Raw genomic sequence first — 19910 nt, forward strand, 5'->3', positions numbered from 1 at the left:
ATGGGAGCAGTGAGGTCATCACTTGGACTGGTCACACAATGGGAGCAGTGAGGTCATCACTTGGAATGGTCACACAATGGGAGCAGTGAGGTCATCACTTGGAATGGTCACACAATGGGAGCAGTGAGGTCATCACTTGGAATGGTCACACAATGTGAGCAGTGAGATCATCACTTGGAATGGTCACACAATGGGAGCAGTGAGGTCATCACTTGGAATGGTCACACAATGGGAGCAGTGAGGTCATCACTTGGAATGGTCACACAATTGGAGCAGTGAGGTCATCACTTGGAATGGTCACACAATGTGAGCAGTGAGATCATCACTTGGAATGGTCACACAATGGGAGCAGTGAGGTCATCACTTGGAATGTTCACACAATGGGAGCAGTGAGGTCATCACTTGGAATGGTCACACAATGGGAGCAGTGAGGTCATCACTTGGAATGGTCACACAATGGGAGCAGTGACGTCATCACTTGGAATGGTCACAATGGGAGCAGTGAGGTCATCACTTGGAATGGTCACACAATGGGCGCAGTGAGGTCATCACTTGGACTGGTCACACAATGGGAGCAGTGAGGTCATCACTGATGTAACTATCAATTCATCCAATGAAAAGCGACGAGTTAGGAAAGTAACTATAGGTTTTTATTGGCTAAATAACAGAGCCCACCCTCGTGGGTGATCGAATACAAGGAGGAATGCCAGCCAGTCGACTACCTTTATACCTGGGCAGGTAGGTGGAGTCATGGGCGGAGTCAGCAGTGGTCAGCCCAGGTATATCAGCGTGACAAGAGGCGACCTTGTATAGTGATACAACAGTGTGAACAGTGATAACCATAGAGTAACGATATAACAGTGATAACTATAATGTAACGATAGTGAACGATAAAAGTGGTTTACCACATTCACCCCTTGTTTAGATTTGAGTCCGGCGGGGTGAAGTGTACTACCAGTTCTGGTATGTCAGTCTGTCCGGAGGCCTCGTAAGCCTTTCTGATCGTCGCAGCGGCGGTGTTGCATTATCCGGTGTTAATGCTGGTGTCTGCGTGGTCGGCGAAGGCTCGTGGGGTTCCGGCATGCCGTCTACCTTGGCTGGAATTGGGGGGGGGTGGTGGGGGGGGCGGGGTGAAGGTGGTGTCTCCGGAGTGCCCGAGGGTGCGAGGTCTCGTAAGGAGACTGTGTCCTCCCGCCTGTCTGGGTATGCCACATAGGCGTACTGGGGGTTGGCGTGCAGGAGGTCCACCCTCTCGACCAGGGGGTCCGTTTTATGGGCCCTCACATGCTTTCGCAGCAAGACGGGCCCCGGAGAGGTCAGCCAGGTTGGTAGCGTGGTTCCCGTAGTCGACTTCCTGGGGAAAACAAACATTCGTTCATGGGGGGTGGCGTTGATGGCAGTGCAAAGTAGTGACCGGGTGGAATGCAGCGCTGCCGGGAGGACTTCCTGCCAGCGGGAGGTTGGGAGGCCCTTAGACTTTAAGGCTAAGAGGACGGCCTTCCATACCGTCGCGTTCTCTCTTTCCACCTGGCCGTTCCCTCGGGGGTTGTAGCTGGTGGTCCTGCTTGCAGCAATACCTCTCGCTAGTAGGAACTGACGGAGTTCCTCGCTCATGAAGGAGGAGCCCCGGTCACTATGTATATAGTTTGGGAACCCGAACAAGGCGAAGAGGTCGTTCAGGCATTTAATGACCATGGTACTGGTCATGTCTGGGCAGGGGAAGGCAAAGGGGAAATGGGAGTACTCATCAACAATGTTGAGGAAGTACACATTACGGTCAGAGGACGGGAGGGGCCCCTTAAAGTCGATGCTCAGGCGCTCGAAGGGGCGGGTGGCCTTGATCAGGCTTGCTCTGTCCGGCCTAAAGAAGTGCGGTTTGCACTCGGCACAGGTCTGGCAGTTCCTGGTCATGGTCCTGACCTCCTCGATGGAGTAGGGCAGGTTGCGGGCCTTAATGAAGTGGTAAAGTCTGGTGACCCCGGGGTGGCAGAGGTCGTTGTGGAGGGTCTGAAGTCTATCACTTTGCGCGCTGGCGCATGTAATTCGTGACAGAGCATCGGGGGGTTCGTTCCGCTTACCTGGCCGGTACAAGATATCATAATCATAGGTGGAGAGCTCGATTTTCCACCTCAAGATCTTGTCATTCTTGATTTTGCCCCTCAGCTTGTTATTAAACATAAAAGCGACCGAACGTTGGTCGGTGAGGAGGGTAAATCGTTTGCCTGCCAGGTAGTGCCTCCAGCGTCGTACCGCCTCCACAATCGCCTGGGCCTCCTTCTCGACCGACGAGTGTCGGATCTCAGGGCCCTGTAGGGTCCTTGAGAAGAAGGCCACCGGTCTCCCCTCCTGGTTAAGGGTGGCGGCTAGGGCGAAGTCGGATGCATCGCTCTCGACTTGGAAGGGGATGGACTCATCCACTGCGTGCATTGTGGCCTTGGCAATGTCTCCCTTAATGAGGGAGAAGGCTGCACACGCTTCCTCCGTAAGGGGGAAGGATGTGGACTTCATGAGGGGTCTGGCTTTGTCCGCATAATTGGGCACCCATTGGGCATAGTAGGCGAAGAGCCCCAGGTTTCTCTTCAGTGCCTTTGGACAGTGGGGGAGGGGTAGCTCCATGAGGGGGCGCATTCTTTCGGGGTCAGGGCCGATGACTCCGTTCTCTACTACACAGCCGAGGATGGCAAGGCGCGAGGTGTTAAACACACATTTATCCTTATTGTAGGTGAGGTTGGGCCGTACGGAGGAATCTCTCCAGATTAACATCGTGGTCCTGCCGGTCGCGGCCGCAGATGGTGACGTTATCTAGATAGGGGAACGTGGCGTGCAGCCCGTTCTGGTCAACCATCCGGTCCATCTCACTTTGGAAGACCGAAACCCCGTTGGTGACGCCGAAGGGAACCCTAAGGAAGTGGTAGAGGCGGCCGTTCGCCTCGAAGGCTGTATACTGGCGGTCCTCAGGGCGGATAGGGAGTTGGTGATAGGCCGACTTAAGGTCGATGGTGGAGAATACCCGGTACTGCGCAATCTGATTGACCATATCAGATATGTGGGGAAGGGGGTATGCGTCCAGCTGGGTGTACCTGTTTATGGTCTGGCTGTAGTCGATGCCCAGGCGGTTTTTATTGCCGGTCTTAACGACCACGACCTGGGCACGCCAGGGGCTGGTGCTCCCCTCGATGATGCCCTCCTTCAGGAGACGCTGCACCTCAGAGCTAATGAAAGCTCTGTCCCCGGCGCTGTACCGCCTGCTCTTGGTAGCGACGGGTTTGCAGTCGGGGGTGAGGTTAGCGAACAGGGAAGGTGGCGGGGCCTTGAGGGTGGATAGGCCGCAGGTGTTACGCGGTGGGCGGTTTAAAATCTGCTGGTTGTCGACTGTGAGTGGGGGGAGGGGTCCGCCGTATGCTAGCGTAACGCTTTGGAGGTGGGATTGGAAGTCTAGGCCTAGTAGGACGGCAGCGCATAGCTGGGGCAGGACGAGGAGTTTAAAATTTTTATACTCCGTACCCTTAACCGACAGGGTCACAACACAGTAGCCGCTGATGTCTGTGGCGTGTGACCTCGATGCCATCGAGATCCGGTTGCGCGTTGGCAGGACAGGGAGGGAGTAGTGGCTCACCGTGTCTGGGTGGATGAAGCTCTCCGTGCTTCCGCTGTCGAACAGGCAGGTCGTGGCGTGGCCGTTTACTTTGATGTCCATCATCGACTTGGACAGGTGATGCGGGCGGGCCTGGTCCAGTGTGACGGAGGCTAGTGTATAGCTGAGCGAGTTGCTGTAGTCTGCGGTTGAGGCGGTAGTCGGGTCTAGAGGCACGGTGGCGGTCGGGGGTGGTGGGTAAAATGGCGTCTCCCACGAGTCGGGACCAGCGGGAGCAGCGAGGAGGAGCTCGGGAGAAAACCCGGCGACCAGCGAGGCCCGAGACCAGTCGGGACCAGCGGGAGCAGTGTGGTGAGATCGGTATAAAAACCGGAGAGAGGCGAGGCCCGAGACCAGTCGGGACCAGCGGGAGCAGCGAGGAGGAGCTCGGGAGAAAACCCGGCGACCAGCGAGGCCCGAGACCAGTCGGGAGCAGTGTGGTGAGACCGGTATAAAAACCGGAGAGAGGCGAGGCCCGGGACCAGCGAGGAGGAGCTCGGGAGAAAACCCGGCGACCAGCGAGGCCCGAGACCAGTCGGGACCAGTGTGGTGAGACCGGTATAAAAACCGGAGAGAGGCGAGGCCCGAGACCAGTCGGGACCAGCGGGAGCAGCGAGGAGGAGCTCGGGAGAAAACCCGGCGACCAGCGAGGCCCGAGACCAGTCGGGACCAGCGAGTCGGAGCCCGGTATAAAAACCGGAGAGAGGCGAGGCCCGACCAACTCAGCAGCGGGGAGAGAGGTAAAAAGTAATCAGTGTGTGACGTCACCAGGGAGCAGGTAGTTGGTGAGTATTTCTCTTTTTTCAATACAAGCTTGAATTCTGTGGTGTAGTGGGGATAGTTGGTAAATAAAGCGCCCTAGAGCATACCTGTAACTGGGGTATTGAATAAATTTTTTAAGTAATTAAAGGGGTAAGTCATGGCAGGAGAGTTCAGACCCGTGCTCTGCTCCTCCTGCTCCATGTGGGAAGTCAGGGATGCTGCCAGTGTCCCTGATGACCATGTGTGCGGGAAATGCATCCAGCTGCAGCTACTTGTAGACCGCATTGCGGCGCTCGAGCTGCGGGTGGATGAATTTTGGAGCATGCGCGATGCTGAAAGGCTCGTGGATAACACGTTTAGCGAGTTGTGCACGCCTCAGGGTAGGGCAGCACAGGGGGTGACCATCAGGCGGAGCAACAAAGGCAGGCAGGTAGTGTGGGGAACCCCTGCGGACATCCCCCTTTCAAACAAGTATACCGCTTTGGATACTGTTGAGGGGGATGACTCACCAGGGGAAGGCAGCAGCGGCCAACTTCCTGGCACTGGGGGTGCTCCTGCTGCCCAGGAAGGGGGGAAAAAGAGTGGGAGAGCAATAGTGGTAGGGGATTCTATAGTAAGGGGAACAGATAGGCGTTTCTGTGGCCGTAGACGTGAATCCAGGATGGTTTGTTGCCTCCCTGGTGCCAGGGTCAAGGATGTCACTGAGCGGCTGCAGGGCATTCTGGAGGGGGAGGGAGAACAGCCAGTGGTCGTGGTCCACATTGGTACCAACGACATAGGTAAAAAGAGGGATGAGGTCCTGCAGCAAGAATTTAGGGAGCTAGGTGAAGGATTAAGGAGCAGGACCTCAAAGGTTGTAATCTCTGGATTACTCCCGGTGCCACGTGCTAGTAAGTATAGGAATAGGAAGATAGAACAGATGAATGCGTGGCTAAAGGGATGGTGCAGCGGGGAGGGCTTTAGTTTCCTGGATCACTGGGTCTGCTTCTGGGAAAGGTGGGACTTGTACAAGTCGGACGGTTTACACCTGAACCAGGGGGGAACCAATATCCTTGCGGGGAGGTTTGCTAGCACTGCTGGGGAGGGTTTAAACTAACTTGGCAGGGGGTTGGGGTACAGAGTGGAGCTATAGTAGGGGGTGATTTACAGCCAAATACAGAGGGAAAAACAAGTCAGCTGGGAAGGCAGAGCAAATATGTGAAGGCAAAAGAGAATATGGCAGGGCTGGAAGGCATTTATTTTAATGCAAGGAGTCTTGCAAATAAGGTGGATGAACTGAAGTTGTTGTTGAACACATGGGAGTACGATATTGTTGCTATCACGGAGACATGGTTGAGGGAGGGTCAGGACTGGCAGCTCAATATTCCGGGGTATAGAATCTTCAGGCGAGACAGAGGGGGGTGTAAAAGGGGAGGGGGTGTTGCAATATTAATTAAGGAGTCAATTACTGCTGTAAGGAGGGATGATATATTAGCGGGTTCCTCTAATGAGGCCATATGGGTAGAACTTAAAAACAAAAAGGGGGCAAGCACTTTGCTGGGAGTGTACTATAGGCCCCCAAACAGTCAGGGGGAGATAGAGGAACAGATATGTAGGCAAATCTCAGAGAAGTGCGAAAATAATAGGGTAATAATAGTGGGGGATTTCAACTTCCCCAATATAAATTGGGACAGTCAGAGTGTGAAAGGCTTAGAGGGTGCAGAATTCTTAAAGTGCATCCAGGAGAGCTTTTTGAGCCAACATGTAGAAAGTCCTACAAGAGAGGGGGCGGTACTGGACCTAATTCTGGGGAATGTAGCCGGGCAAGTGGTGGAAGTGTCAGTAGGAGAGCATTTTGGCGACAGTGACCATAATTCGGTGAGATTTAAGGTGGTCATGGAAAAAGACAAAGACGGCCCGGAAATAAGGGTTCTAAATTGGGGGAAGGCCGATTTTAATATGATAAGGCAGGATCTGGCCAAAGTGGACTGGGAGCAGCTACTTATAGGAAAATCCACATCAAAACAGTGGGAGACTTTCAGAAGGGAAATAGAGAGAGTACAACGCCAACATGTTCCTGTAAAGGTCAAGGGTGGGACCAACAAGCAAAGGGAACCTTGGATGACAAGGGATATACAAAAATGCATTAGAAATAAAAGGGGGGCTTTTGGCAGTTACAAAAGACTAAAGACAGAAGAAGCCCTACAGGAGTATAAAAAGTGCAGGGGCATACTTAAAAAAGAAATTAGGAGGGCGAGGAGGGGCCATGAAATAACACTAGCGAGCAAAATAAAGGAAAATCCTAAGATGTTTTATAAGTATATTAAGGGCAAGAGGATAACCAGGGAAAGGGTAGGGCCCATTAGGGACCAAAGTGGCAATCTGTGTGTAGAGCCAGAGGATGTAGGCGGGGTTTTAAATGAATTTTTTTCATCTGTGTTCACTATGGAGAAAGACGATGCAGACATAGAAATCGGGCAAGGGGACTGTGACATACTTGAACATATTAGCATCGAGAGGGAGGAGGTGCTAACGGTTTTAGCAGGCCAAAAAGTGGATAAATCCCCAGGCCCGGACGAGATGTATCCCAGGCTGCTGTGGGAGGCAAGGGAGGAGATTGCAGGGGCTCTGACACAAATTTTCAGAACCTCTCTGGCCACAGGGGATGTACCAGAGGACTGGAGAACAGCTAACGTAGTACCATTATTCAAGAAGGGTAGCAGGGATAAACCAGGGAATTACAGGCCAGTGAGTCTAACATCTGTGGTGGGGAAATTATTGGAAAAAGTTCTGAGGGACAAAATTAATCTCCACTTGGAGAGGCAAGGATTAATCGGGGACAGTCAGCATGGCTTTGTCAAGGGTAAATCATGTCTAACAAATCTGATCGAATTTTTCGAGGGGGTGACTAGTGGGGTGGATGAGGGAAATGCTGTGGATGTGGTTTACATGGACTTCAGTAAAGCTTTTGACAAAGTCCCGCATAGGAGACTGGTCAAGAAGGTAAGAGCCCATGGGATCCAGGGTGCCTTGGCGCGTTGGATCCTAAACTGGCTGAGTGGCAGGAGGCAGAGGGTGATGGTCGAAGGTTGCTTTTGTGACTGGAAGCCTGTGTCCAGTGGGGTACCTCAGGGATCGGTGCTGGGTCCCTTATTGTTTGTGATCTACATAAATGATTTGGATGAAAATGTAAAAGGTATGATTAGTAAGTTCGCAGATGACACGAAAATTGGTGGGGTGGTAAATTGCGAGGAGGAAAGCCTCCGGCTACAGGACGATATAAACGGGTTGGTCAGATGGGCGGAGAAGTGGCAAATGGAATTTAACCCTGAAAAGTGCGAGGTGATGCATTTTGGACGGACAAATAAGGCAAGGGAATACACAATGAGTGGTAGGACCCTAGGAAGTACAGAGGGTCAGAGGGACCTTGGTGTACATGTACATAGATCCCTGAAGGCAGCGGAGCAGGTAGATAAGGTGGTTAAAAAGGCATATGGGATACTTGCCTTCATTAGCCGAGGCATAGAATATAAGAGCAGGGAGGTTATGATGGAGCTGTACAAAACGCTGGTGAGGCCACAGCTGGAGTACTGTGTGCAGTTCTGGTCGCCTCACTATAGGAAGGATGTGATTGCTTTGGAGAGGGTGCAGAGAAGATTCACCAGGATGTTACCTGGGATGGAGCGCCTCAGCTATGAAGAGAGGCTGGACAGGCTGGAGTTGTTTTCCTTGGAGCAGAGAAGGCTGAGGGGGGACCTGATTGAGGTGTACAAAATAATGAGGGGCATAGATAGGGTAGATAAAGAGGAACTTTTCCCCTTAGTGGGGGGGTCAATAACAAGGGGGCACAGATTCAGGGTAAGGGGCAGGAGATTTAGAGGGGATTTGAGGAGGAACTTTTTCACCCAGAGGGTGGTTGGAATGTGGAACTCAATGCCTGAAAGGGTGGTGGAGGCAGGAACCCTCACAACATTCAAGAAGCATTTGGATGAGCACTTGAAATGCCATTGCATACAAGGCTATGGACCAAATGCTGGAAAATGGGATTAGACTGGACAGGGATGGATGGGCGGCGCAGACACGATGGGCCGAAGGGCCTCTTTCTGTGCTGTAAAACTCTATGACTCTATGAGGTTGGACAAAATGGCGGAGAAGATGGCTGCCCCCATAACTCACATGAGGCACTGCTGGTGTCGGTTGCCTGGATCAAAGATGGCCGCCCCCATGACTCACGTGTGGGGATGCTGGCCTCTGTGGCCTTGATGGAAGATGGCCGCCCCCACAGCTCGCATGAGGCACTGCTGGCCTCTGATGATCCACCTCTGCAGGCCTTGGCGAAGTGGCCTTTCTTCATGCAGTTTGAGCAGGTAGAGTTCCTGGCTGGGCAGCGCGCCCTCGGGTGTTCCGCCTGGCCGCAGAAGAAGCAGCCGGCGGCCCGATCGCGGGGGTCAGAGGTCGCAGCCGGTACCGGGGGTGGCGGTCCCGATCGGCTCCGGGACGCCGACACTGAGGTAGGTCCCGGGGGGGGGGGGGGGTGTGCTGCGGGGGGTATTGGGGTCGGTCCCGAGTCCCAGGGTCGCAGGTTACAGTACCTTGAGTATGCCTCGAGGTCCCGATGGGCCACTTCTAGGGAGCGAGCGAGGGCTGCAGCTTTGTCCAGGTCGAGGTCGTTTGCTTCCAGTAGTCTTTGCCGTGAGTAGTCGGACCGCAGGCCTTTCACGAAGGCATCGCGGACATGGTCTTCAGTATTTTCTGCCGCCGTTACCGCTTTAAAGTTACAGTCTCTGCCGAGTGCTTGCAGCACCTGTAAAAATTCATCCACGGTCTCTCCTGGCTGTTGCGGGTGGGATCTTAGGAGGTGTCTGGCATACATGGAATTTACCAGGCTCAGGTACTGTCGTTTCAGCCGGTTGATGGTGTCCTCGTATGTTTTAAGGTCCCGGATGAGTGCGAATACTTTAGGGCTCACTTGGGCGGTCAGAACTCTTAGCTTGGATCTCTGAGGCACGCCGGATTCTCCCAGGTAGGACTCGAAACAGCTCAGCCAGTGTTCGAAGTCGAGGGCTGAGTTTGCAGCCTGTGGGTTTAGATCCAGGTACGGTGGTCTGAGGGCTCGCAGCCAGGCCGGCTGCTGTGGCTGTTGTAGCTGGGCGTCTGGCTGGTCGTTTGACTGCTCGCTTTGCTGCTCAGGGAACGACATTTTAAAATTTAGCCAATAAAATTGATATAAGTATCAATTCAGCCAATGAAAAGCGACGAGTTAGGAAAGTAACTATAGGTTTTTATTGGCTAAATAACAGAGCCCACCCTCGTGGGTGATCGGATACAAGGAGGAATGCCAGCCAGTCGACTACCTTTATACCTGGGCAGGTAGGTGGAGTCATGGGCGGAGTCAGCAGTGGTCAGCCCAGGTATATCAGCGTGACAAGAGGCGACCTCGTATAGTGATACAACAGTGTGACCAGTGATAACCATAGAGTAACGATATAACAGTGATAACTATAGTGTAACGATAGTGAACGATAAAAGTGGTTTACCACAATCACTTGGAATGGTCACACAATGGGAGCAGTGAGGTCATCACTTGGACTGGTCACACAATGGGAGCAGTGAGGTCATCACTTGGAATGGTCACACAATGGGAGCAGTGAGGTCATCACTTGGAATGGTCACACAATGGGAGCAGTGAGGTCATCACTTGGAATGGTCACACAATGGGAGCAGTGAGGTCATCACTTGGAATGGTCACACAATGGGAGCAGTGAGGTCATCACTTGGAATGGTCACACAATGGGAGCAGTGAGGTCATCACTTGGAATGGTCACACAATGGGAGCAGTGAGGTCATCACTTGGAATGGTCACACAATGGGAGCAGTGAGGTCATCACTTGGAATGGTCACACAATGGGAGCAGTGAGGTCATCACTTGGAATGGTCACACAATGGGAGCAGTGAGGTCATCACTTGGAATGGTCACACAATGGGAGCAGTGAGGTCATCACTTGGAATGGTCACACAATGGGAGCAGTGAGGTCATCACTTGGAATGGTCACACAATGGGAGCAGTGAGGTCATCACTTGGAATGGTCACACAATGGGAGCAGTGAGGTCATCACTTGGAATGGTCACACAATGGGAGCAGTGAGGTCATCACTTGGAATGGTCACACAATGGGAGCAGTGAGGTCATCACTTGGAATGGTCACACAATGGGAGCAGTGAGGTCATCACTTGGAATGTTCACACAATGGGAGCAGTGAGGTCATCACTTGGCATGGTCACACAATGGGAGCAGTGAGGTCATCACTTGGAATGGTCACACAATGGGAGCAGTGAGGTCATCACTTGGAATGGTCACACAATGGGAGCAGTGAGGTCATCACTTGGAATGGTTACACAATGGGAGCAGTGAGGTCATCACTTGGAATGGTCACACAATGGGAGCAGTGACATCACTTGGACTGTTCACACAATGGGAGCAGTGAGGTCATCACTTGGAATGGTCACACAATGGGAGCAGTGAGGTCATCACTTGGACTGTTCACACAATGGGAGCAGTGAGGTCATCACTTGGAATGGTCACACAATGGGAGCAGTGAGGTCATCACTTGAACTGTTCACACAATGGGAGCAGCGAGGTCATCACTTGGAATGGTCACACAATGGGAGCAGTGAGGTCATCACTTGGCATGGTCACACAATGGGAGCAGTGAGGTCATCACTTGGAATGGTCACACAATGGGAGCAGTGAGGTCATCACTTGGACTGGTCACACAATGGGAGCAGTGAGGTCAACACTTGGAATGGTCACACAATGGGAGCAGTGAGGTCATCACTTGGAATGGTCACACAATGGGAGCAGTGAGGTCATCACTTGGAATGGTCACACAATGGGAGCAGTGAGGTCATCACTTGGAATGGTCACACAATGGGAGCAGTGAGGTCATCACTTGGAATGGTCACACAACGGGAGCAGTGAGGTCATCACTTGGAATGGTCACACAATGGGAGCAGTGAGGTCATCACTTGGAATGGTCACACAATGGGAGCAGTGAGGTCATCACGTGGACTGTTCACACAATGGGAGCAGTGAGGTCATCACTTGGAATGGTCACACAATGGGAGCAGTGAGGTCATCACTTGGAATGTTCAGACAATGGGAGCAGTGAGGTCATCACTTGGAATGGTCACACAATGAGAGCAGTGAGGTCATCACTTGCAATGTTCACACAATGGGAGCAGTGACGTCATCACTTGGAATGGTCACACAATGGGAGCAGTGAGGTCATCACTTGGAATGGTCACACAATGGGAGCAGTGAGGTCATCACTTGGACTGTTCACACAATGGGAGCAGTGAGGTCATCACTTGGAATGGTCACACAATGGGAGCAGTGATGTCATCACTTCGAATGGTCACACAATGGGAGCAGTGAGGTCATCACTTGGAATGGTCACACAATGGGAGCAGTGAGGTCATCACTTGGAATGGTCACACAATGGGAGCAGTGAGGTCATCACTTGGAATGGTCACACAATGGGAGCAGTGAGGTCATCACTTGGAATGGTCACACAATGGGAGCAGTGAGGTCATCACTTGGACTGTTCACACAATGGGAGCAGTGAGGTCATCACTTGGACTGTTCACACAATGGGAGCAGTGATGTCATCACTTCGAATGGTCACACAATGGGAGCAGTGAGGTCATCACTTGGACTGTTCACACTTCCACACTCAGTCCGCGTCTTGTTCCCCGACGTAACTCCAGCTGTTTTTTTCCGGATGAACTGAACTGATTCCCCCTCAGCCTGAAACAGATTAAAGATTAAACAGGAAATAAACAGATTGAACAACAGTGTAAATAACCGCGAGACTGGGGGTAATATTTCAATAATAATTACAGACAAATATTACCCAGAAAAGTGACTGAATCCCATTGATATTTTATTTATTACATTAAACATTAACACAAACACTCACCAGATCCGCTCCAGACTCCTGCAGGTCAGTATGAGGCGGCGGAGAGCAGGGACAGATTGGTCTGTGAAGGAGTTTGATCCCAGGTCCAGATTCCTCAGTGAGCGGTTTGTACTGAGAGTGGAGGCGAGATCCTCGGCACAAGAATCTGTGAGACCGACTCTCCATAGACTGGGGATCAGAGAGAGAAATAACAGGAATCAGAGTCAATCCCCAGAGTTTATTAATAACACTATTACTGATACTAATAATAATGTTCAGTGTCAGACATCCAGTTATTATAAACACAATCTCACACAGTCTGGTACTTACTCCAGTCTCTGTATTTTACAGTCCGGGTTCCTCAGAGCCACAGACAGTAGTTTCACTCCTGAATCTCCCAGTTTATTATGACTCAGGTTCAGATCCGTCAGTGAGCGGTTTGTACTGAGAGCGGAGGCGAGATCCTCGACACAAGAATCTGTGAGACCGACACCACCCAGCCTGGGGATCAGAGAGAGAAATAACAGGAATCAGAGTCAATCCCCAGAGTTTATTAATAACACTATTACTGATACTAATAATAATGTTCAGTGTCAGACATCCAGTTATTATAAACACAATCTCACACAGTCTGGTACTTACCCCAGTGTCTGTATTTTACAGTCCGGGTTCCTCAGAGCCACAGACAGTAGTTTCACTCCTGAATCTCCCAGTTTATTATGACTCAGGCTCAGATCCGTCAGTGAGCGGTTTGTACTGAGAGCGGAGGAGAGATCCTCGACACAAGAATCTGTGAGACCGACAGACCATAGCCTGGGGATCAGAGAGAGAAATAACAGGAATCAGAGTCAATCCCCAGAGTTTATTAATAACACTATTACTGATACTAATAATAATGTTCAGTGTCAGACATCCAGTTATTATAAACACAATCTCACACAGTCTGGTACTTACCCCAGTCTCTGTATTTTACAGTCCGGGTTCCTCAGAGCCACAGACAATAGTTTCACTCCTGAATCTCCCAGTTCATTATAACCCAGGTCCAGATCCGTCAGTGAGCGGTTTGTACTGAGAGCGGAGGCGAGATCCTCGGCACAAGAATCTGTGAGACCGACACGACCCAGCCTGGGGATCAGAGAGAGAAATAACAGGAATCAGAGTCAATCCCCAGAGTTTATTAATAACACTATTACTGATACTAATAATAATGTTCAGTGTCAGACATCCAGTTATTATAAACACAATCTCACAGAGTCTGGTACTTACCCCAGTCTCTGTATTTTACAGTCCGGGTTCCTCAGAGCCACAGACAGTAGTTTCACTCCTGAATCTCCCAGTTTATTATAACTCAGGCTCAGATCCGTCAGTGAGCGGTTTGTACTGAGAGCGGAGGCGAGATCCTCGGCACAAGAATCTGTGAGACCGTTAACACACAGACTGGGGATCAGAGAGAGAAATAACAGGAATCAGAGTCAATCCCCAGAGTTTATTAATAACACTATTACTGATACTAATAATAATGTTCAGTGTCAGACATCCAGTTATTATAAACACAATCTCACACAGTCTGGTACTTACTCCAGTTTCTGTATTTTACAGTCCGGGTTCCTCAGAGCCACAGACAATAGTTTCACTCCTGAATCTCCCAGTTTATTATGACTCAGGCTCAGATCCGTCAGTGAGCGGTTTGTACTGAGAGCGGAGGCGAGATCCTCGACACAAGAATCTGTGAGACCGACACGACCCAGCCTGGGGATCAGAGAGAGAAATAACAGGAATCAGAGTCAATCCCCAGAGTTTATTAATAACACTATTACTGATACTAATAATAATGTTCAGTGTCAGACATCCAGTTATTATAAACACAATCTCACACAGTCTGGTACTTACCCCAGTCTCTCTATTTTACAGTCCGGGTTCCTCAGAGCCGCAGACACTGGTTTCACTCCTGAATCTCCCAGTTTATTGCCATTCAGACTAAAAAGAAACAGAGAGAGAGAAACAAACTGAATCAAAGTCCAGATCTGATATACTTTTCTCTCTGGGATATTACAGCAATCACTGAAAGTACTTCAGGAAATTAATCACCCGCTTTTCCCCGTCGGCAACGGTCGGCGGGGCTGGGGCTGGTGGAGGGTCGGGCGGGGGCCTGGGTCGGGGGAGGGTCGGGCGGGGGCCTGGGTCGGGGGAGGGTCGGGCGGGGGCCGGTGGAGGGTCGGGCGGGGGTCAGGGTGGGGTTGGTGTTGGGTGCGGCCGGGGTCGGGGGAGGGTTGGGAGTTTCGGGGCCGGGGTCGGCAGAGGGTCGGGCGGGGCCGGGGTCGGGCGGGGGCAGGGTCGGGCCGGGGCCGGCAGAGGGTCGGGCGGGGCCGGGCTGGGGCAGGGTCAGGCGGGGCCGGCGGAGGGTCGGCAGAGGGTTGGGCAGGGTCGGGCGGAGGGTCGGGCCGGCGGAGGGTCGGGCAGGGCCGGGGTTGGGCGGGGCCAGGGTCGGGCCGGGGACAGCGGAGGGTCGGGCGGGGCCGGGGCAGGGTCGGGCGGGGCCGGCGGAGGGTCGGGCGGAGGGTCGGGCGGGGCCGGCGGAGGGTCGGGCGGAGGGTCGGGCGGGGCCCGGGTCGGGCGGAGGGTCGGGCGGGGCCCGGGGCAGGGTCGGGCGGAGGGTCGGGCGGGGCCCGGGGCAGGGTCGGGCGGAGGGTCGGGCGGGGCCGGATCAGGTCGCCGGAGGGTCGGGCGGGGCTGGGGTCGGCGGAGGATCGGGTGGGGCCGGGGTTGGGCGGGGCCAGGGTCGGGCCGGGGACAGTGGAGGGTCGGGCGGGGCCCGGGGCAGGGTCGGGCCGGCGGAGGGTCGGGCGGGGCCCGGGGCAGGGTCGGGCCGGCGGAGGGTCGGGCAGGGCCGGGGTTGGGCCGGCGGAGGGTCGGGCGGGGCCGGGTCAGGTCGCCGGAGGGTCGGGCGGGGCTGGGGTCGGCGGAGGATCGGGTGGGGCCGGCGGAGGGTCGGGGGTCGGTGGAGGGTCGGTGGCGGGTCGGGTGTGTCCGGGGTCGGGGGTCGCGGCCTCACTCTGGGGAATTGGGGGAAGCGGGTTTGATGACACACATTGACTTTGCCCATTGTGCTCTGTGTTCTACAGTATTGAGGTTCTACAAACACTGACATCAGCACAGAGGAGCTCGGCTGCACCCAGGCTCTCCCAGAACTCCCTCTAGATGATTATGGAGGGAGCCACAGCCCGCAGGGAGGTTCTCGTCTCTTCCAAGGAGCGGAAGAGACCAACACAGCCTGGGTGCACATTGCACCGTGGGGCTCAAGAAGGGATGTCATCGGGAGGACCAGCCTGCAGTGACACAAACCTTTCAATGATCTCAGTAGATCACAAAACGTTACTGCAAAGCCTCACTTAACCTCATCCGGCTGTGCCTCTCATCACATCCCCATCACTCTGCCTTCCCCACCCTACTCCTGAACATCCTTACTCTCACCAACTTACCCTGCACCTCCCCCCATCTCTCTCTATTATCACATCCCCATCACTCTGCCTTCCCCACCCTACTCCTGAACATCCTTACTCTCACCAACTTACCTTGCACCTCCACCCATTCCTCTCTATCTATATTATCACATCCCCATCTCACGAGCCACCCCTCACTCTCACCCTCATCCTAGTCCAATCATACCAACTAACAACACACAAGGATAGGCAATTGTGTGTTTTAGCCAATGTTCATGTGAAGTTTCTGTTAATGTGGTGTCAAACATTGAAATCTTTATTTTCAACACTTTCCGTTCTTTGAAAGATTTGTGTACATGTTTGGAAGTGGCTTAGTGAGTTGCAGTGAATGGTGAGACATAACGGTAGCCCCCGCAATGCTGATGAGTGTGACAGGAATGATTTGGACATTGTAGGGATGCTTTGTGTTGTTGGTGTGGGCTGGTGTTAACCTGGCACATCATGTGTCATCCAGGGCGAGCAGCACCAAGTGAAGAAATTCTGGCCATGGTGAGGCCATCTCTGGTGACCCGGTCAGCAATGTGGCCGGGTGTTGATGCCCTCTGTGCGGTGCAGCATCAGGAGTTGTGGAGAAGGTTGGTGTTGCTGTTGGTGCTGCTGGTGTCCCTGGTGCTGCTGGTGTTGGGGCTGATCGTGGTGAGACTCTGAAGCCCAAGGTGAGACAGTATAAACCAGACCCATGCTGGTGTAATAGATGGCAGGTGAACTTGAGATGTCAGAAGCAATCTGTTAATGGTGAGAGAGGTTGTTCCAATGAGGTGACACTGGATAGAGAGTTTGCTCCAAACACTTGCAACCTGCATGAAGCTCAATCTGTCTTCCAAATGCAGTAAGCAACAGCTTCTGAGCTTGGAAAGTGAACAGCTGTGAGATGGGAGCTTTTATAGCACATTTCCAGCTGTCAAGTAATGAAATGATTCCATGGCCTTTCAAATCCCGCCCTGGTTACCTGACGTGATCCCCGAGCAGCGTGGACCACAGGAACATAGGGTCTGATGAAAGGGAGGAACTGAAAGAAATCAGTATTTGTAGGGAAATGGTGTTAGGGAAATTGATGGGATTGAAGGCCGATAAATCCCCAGGGCCTGATAATCTACATCCTAGGGTACTTAAGGAAGTGGCCCCAGAAATAGTAGATGCATTGCTGATCATCTGCCAACATTTGATGGAATCTGGAACAGTACCCATGGATTGGAGGGTAGCTAATGTTACCCCACTGTTCAAAAAAGGTGGTAGAGAGAAAACAGGGAATTACATCGGTAAGCCTGACATCGGTAGTGAGGAAAATGCTAGAGTCCATTATAAAAGATGTAATAGCAGAGCACTTGGAAAACAGTGACAGGATCGGACAAAGTCAACATGGATTTACAAAAGGTAAATCGTGCTTGAATAATCTACTGGAATTTTTTGAGGATGTAACTAGTAAAATAGATAACGGAGAACCAGTGGATGTGGTGTATTTGGACTTTCAGAAGGCTTTCGATAAGGTCCCACATAAGAGATTAGCGTGTAAAGTTAAGGCACATGGGATTGGGGGCAAGGTATTGACTTGGATAGAGAACTGGTTGGTAGATAGAAAGCAAAGAGTTGGAATAAACGGGTCTTTTTCTGAGAGGCAGGCAGTGACTAGTGGGGTATCGCAGGGATCGGTCCATGGACCCCAGCTATTCACAATATATATTAATGATCTAGACAAGGGAACTAGATGTAATATCTCCAAATTTGCAGATGACACAAAGCTGGGTGGGCGTGTGTGCTGTGAGGAGGATGCCGAGAAACTCCAGGATGATTTGGACAGGTTGGGTGATTGGGCAGAAGCATGGCAGATGCAATACAACGTGGATAAATGTGAGGTTATCCACTTTGGTGTCAAAAACAGGAAGGCAGATTATTATCTGAATGGCAATAGATTGGGAGAAGGGGAAGTGCAATGAGACCTGGGTGTCCTTGTGCACCAGTCGCTGAAGGTAAGCATGCAGGTACAGCAGGCGGTTAAGGCGGCAAATGGTATGTTGGCCTTCGTAGCGAGAGGGTTTGAGTACAGGAACAAGGAGGTCTTGCTGCAGTTGTACAGGGCCTTGGTGAGACCGCACCTTGAGTATTGTGTGCAGTTTTGGTCGCCTTATCTGAGGAAGGATTTTCTTGCCATGGAAGGAGTGCAGCGAAGATTCACCAGGCTGATACCTGGGATGGCAGGAATGACGTATGAAGAGAGATTGGGTCGATTGGGCTTGTACTCGCTGGAGTTTAGAAGAATGAGAGGGGATCTCATTGAAACGTATAAAATTCTAACCGGACTAGACAGACTAGATGCAGGAAGGATGTTCCCGATGGCGGGGGAGTCCAGAACCAGGGGTCACAGTCTAAAGGATAAGGGGTAGACCTTTTAGCACAGAAATGAGGAGGAATTTCTTCACCCAGAGAGTGGTGAACCTGTGGAATTCTCCACCACAGAGGGCAGCAGAGGCCAATAAACGGTGGCATAGTGGTTAGCACTGTTGCCTCACAGCGCCAGGGACCCGAGTTCGAATCCAGCCTCGGGCGACTGTCTGTGTGGAGTTTGCACATTCTCCCCGTGTTTGCGTGGGTTTCCTCCGGGTGCTCCGGTTTCCTCCCACAGTCCAAAGATGCGCGAGTTAGGTTGATTGGCTATGATAAATTGACCCTTAGTGTTAGGGGGATTAAATACGTGGGGTTACAGGGATAGGGTGGGATATGTGTTGGTGTAGGGATTACGGGGATCGGGTGGGATATGTGTCGGTGCAGGCTCGATGGGCCGAAATGGCCTCTATCTGCACTGTGGGGTTTCTGTGATTTCTGTGATATTCAAGGAGGAGTTGGATATATTTCTTAAGGCTAAAGGGATCAAGGGGTATGGGGAGAAAGCAGGGACCGGGTACTGAATTTGGATGATCAGCCATGATCGCATTGAATGGCAGAGCAGGCTCGAGGGGCCGATTGGCCGACTCCTGCTCCTATCTTCTATGTTTCTATGTAAACTCTGAAGGCGAGCTGAAAATAGTTGTTACTGTAATCCTCTGTTAACAAGGTTATAATGACCTGAATTGCCTCCCCCGCCGCTACGTGTCGGGTCTGCTCTGCTCTGACAGACCCGACATTTGGGAAAGGCACGTGGTGGCGGGTTGACAACGGGGTCCCGACCCACTGGGGAAAAATCCATTTTCCCACCCGACCCGCCACTGATCGCGCCCGCTGACCCCTGCGAAATTCCCCCCTCACTGGGAATGTATCTCACTCTGTCCAACTGCCCATATATTCAGGGACTGTCCGTTAATGTATTTATTAAATAAAGTGCTGTCTGTGTGGAGCCTTTAAATGTCCCTCAGTCCGGTCTCATTCCCTGATGATCAGAATTACCCTCCTGGAGCTCAGTGACCGGCCTCGTCATGTTTGGAGAAACTTGTCTCAGTTCTGCTGCTCCTTAAATCCCGGATTTTATGGGAATCGGTCGAATTTCCCAGAATTAAATGATAAAGCGGTGATTCCCTGTGCTTTCTACTCTGTGCATTATATTAATCTGTACAATAACTCTGGGTGAGTTATATTGTGAAACGCTCACTGCTGCTGTAAAATCCGCCCCCCAGGATTTTATATAACAAGGAGAATTTATTCTGAAATAAAAACAGGAAATGCTGGAAATACCCAGCAGGTCAGGCAGCATCTAGAGAGAGAGAAACAGAGTTAATGTTTCAGGACAAGGACCCCTCGTCAGAACTGGAACAAGTTACAGATGTAACAGATGTTTAAGCAAGTGTCGGGGCCGGGAAAGGTGGGGGGAGCGGAGGACAGAACAAAAGGGAAGGTCTGTGATAGGGTGGAAGACAGGAGAGATTAAATGTGGAGGCTGGTGGGGTGAAAGGTGAAGACAAGGGGAACCTATCGTGGTTCTGGGAGGGAGGGGCAGGGGTGAGAGCAGAAGTGTGGGAAACAGAACAGACACGGTCAAGAGCCGCGTCAACCACGGTAGAGGGGAATCCTCGGTTGAGGGAAAAGGAAGACACGTCGGAAGCACTGGATGGAATGTGGCATCATCAGAAAAACTGGGAGAATGGGCCAG

At 52.1% G+C, this 19910-nt stretch overlaps 2 protein-coding genes across 4 annotated transcripts in view; both read right to left on the bottom strand.

The window, feature by feature from the left end:
- Positions 1 to 628: 628 nt before the first annotated feature.
- Positions 629 to 9575, bottom strand: LOC147081241 (uncharacterized). The gene is made up of 2 exons (XM_085980859.1): positions 8968 to 9575; positions 629 to 1354 (listed from the first exon to the last, which is right to left on the bottom strand). The coding sequence occupies exons 1-2, from the start codon at positions 9573 to 9575 to the stop codon at positions 952 to 954; spliced, it is 1011 nt and encodes a 336-aa protein (XP_085836985.1). The 3' UTR covers positions 629 to 951.
- A 60-nt stretch (positions 9576 to 9635) lies between these two features.
- LOC147081242 (NACHT, LRR and PYD domains-containing protein 3-like) overlaps positions 9636 to 19910 on the bottom strand; it is a 74345-nt gene continuing 64070 nt past the window's right edge. The window contains exons 6-13 of one of the 3 annotated variants that reach the window (XM_085980855.1): positions 14223 to 14309; positions 13911 to 14081; positions 13599 to 13769; positions 13287 to 13457; positions 12975 to 13145; positions 12663 to 12833; positions 12354 to 12521; positions 9636 to 12181 (exon numbers count right to left, since the gene is read on the bottom strand). In XM_085980855.1, coding sequence (XP_085836981.1) covers positions 12094 to 12181; positions 12354 to 12521; positions 12663 to 12833; positions 12975 to 13145; positions 13287 to 13457; positions 13599 to 13769; positions 13911 to 14081; positions 14223 to 14309 — 1198 coding nt within the window. In that variant the 3' untranslated portion in view covers positions 9636 to 12093. The remainder of the gene's footprint in view (positions 12182 to 12353; positions 12522 to 12662; positions 12834 to 12974; positions 13146 to 13286; positions 13458 to 13598; positions 13770 to 13910; positions 14082 to 14222; positions 14310 to 19910) is intronic. The other 2 variants (XM_085980857.1, XM_085980858.1) reach the window with 2 other exon arrangements.

The sequence above is a fragment of the Somniosus microcephalus genome, unplaced genomic scaffold, assembly GCF_052327205.1.
Source record: "Somniosus microcephalus isolate GS21.2 unplaced genomic scaffold, FLI_Smic_1.0 scaffold627, whole genome shotgun sequence".
NCBI lineage: Eukaryota > Metazoa > Chordata > Chondrichthyes > Squaliformes > Somniosidae > Somniosus > Somniosus microcephalus.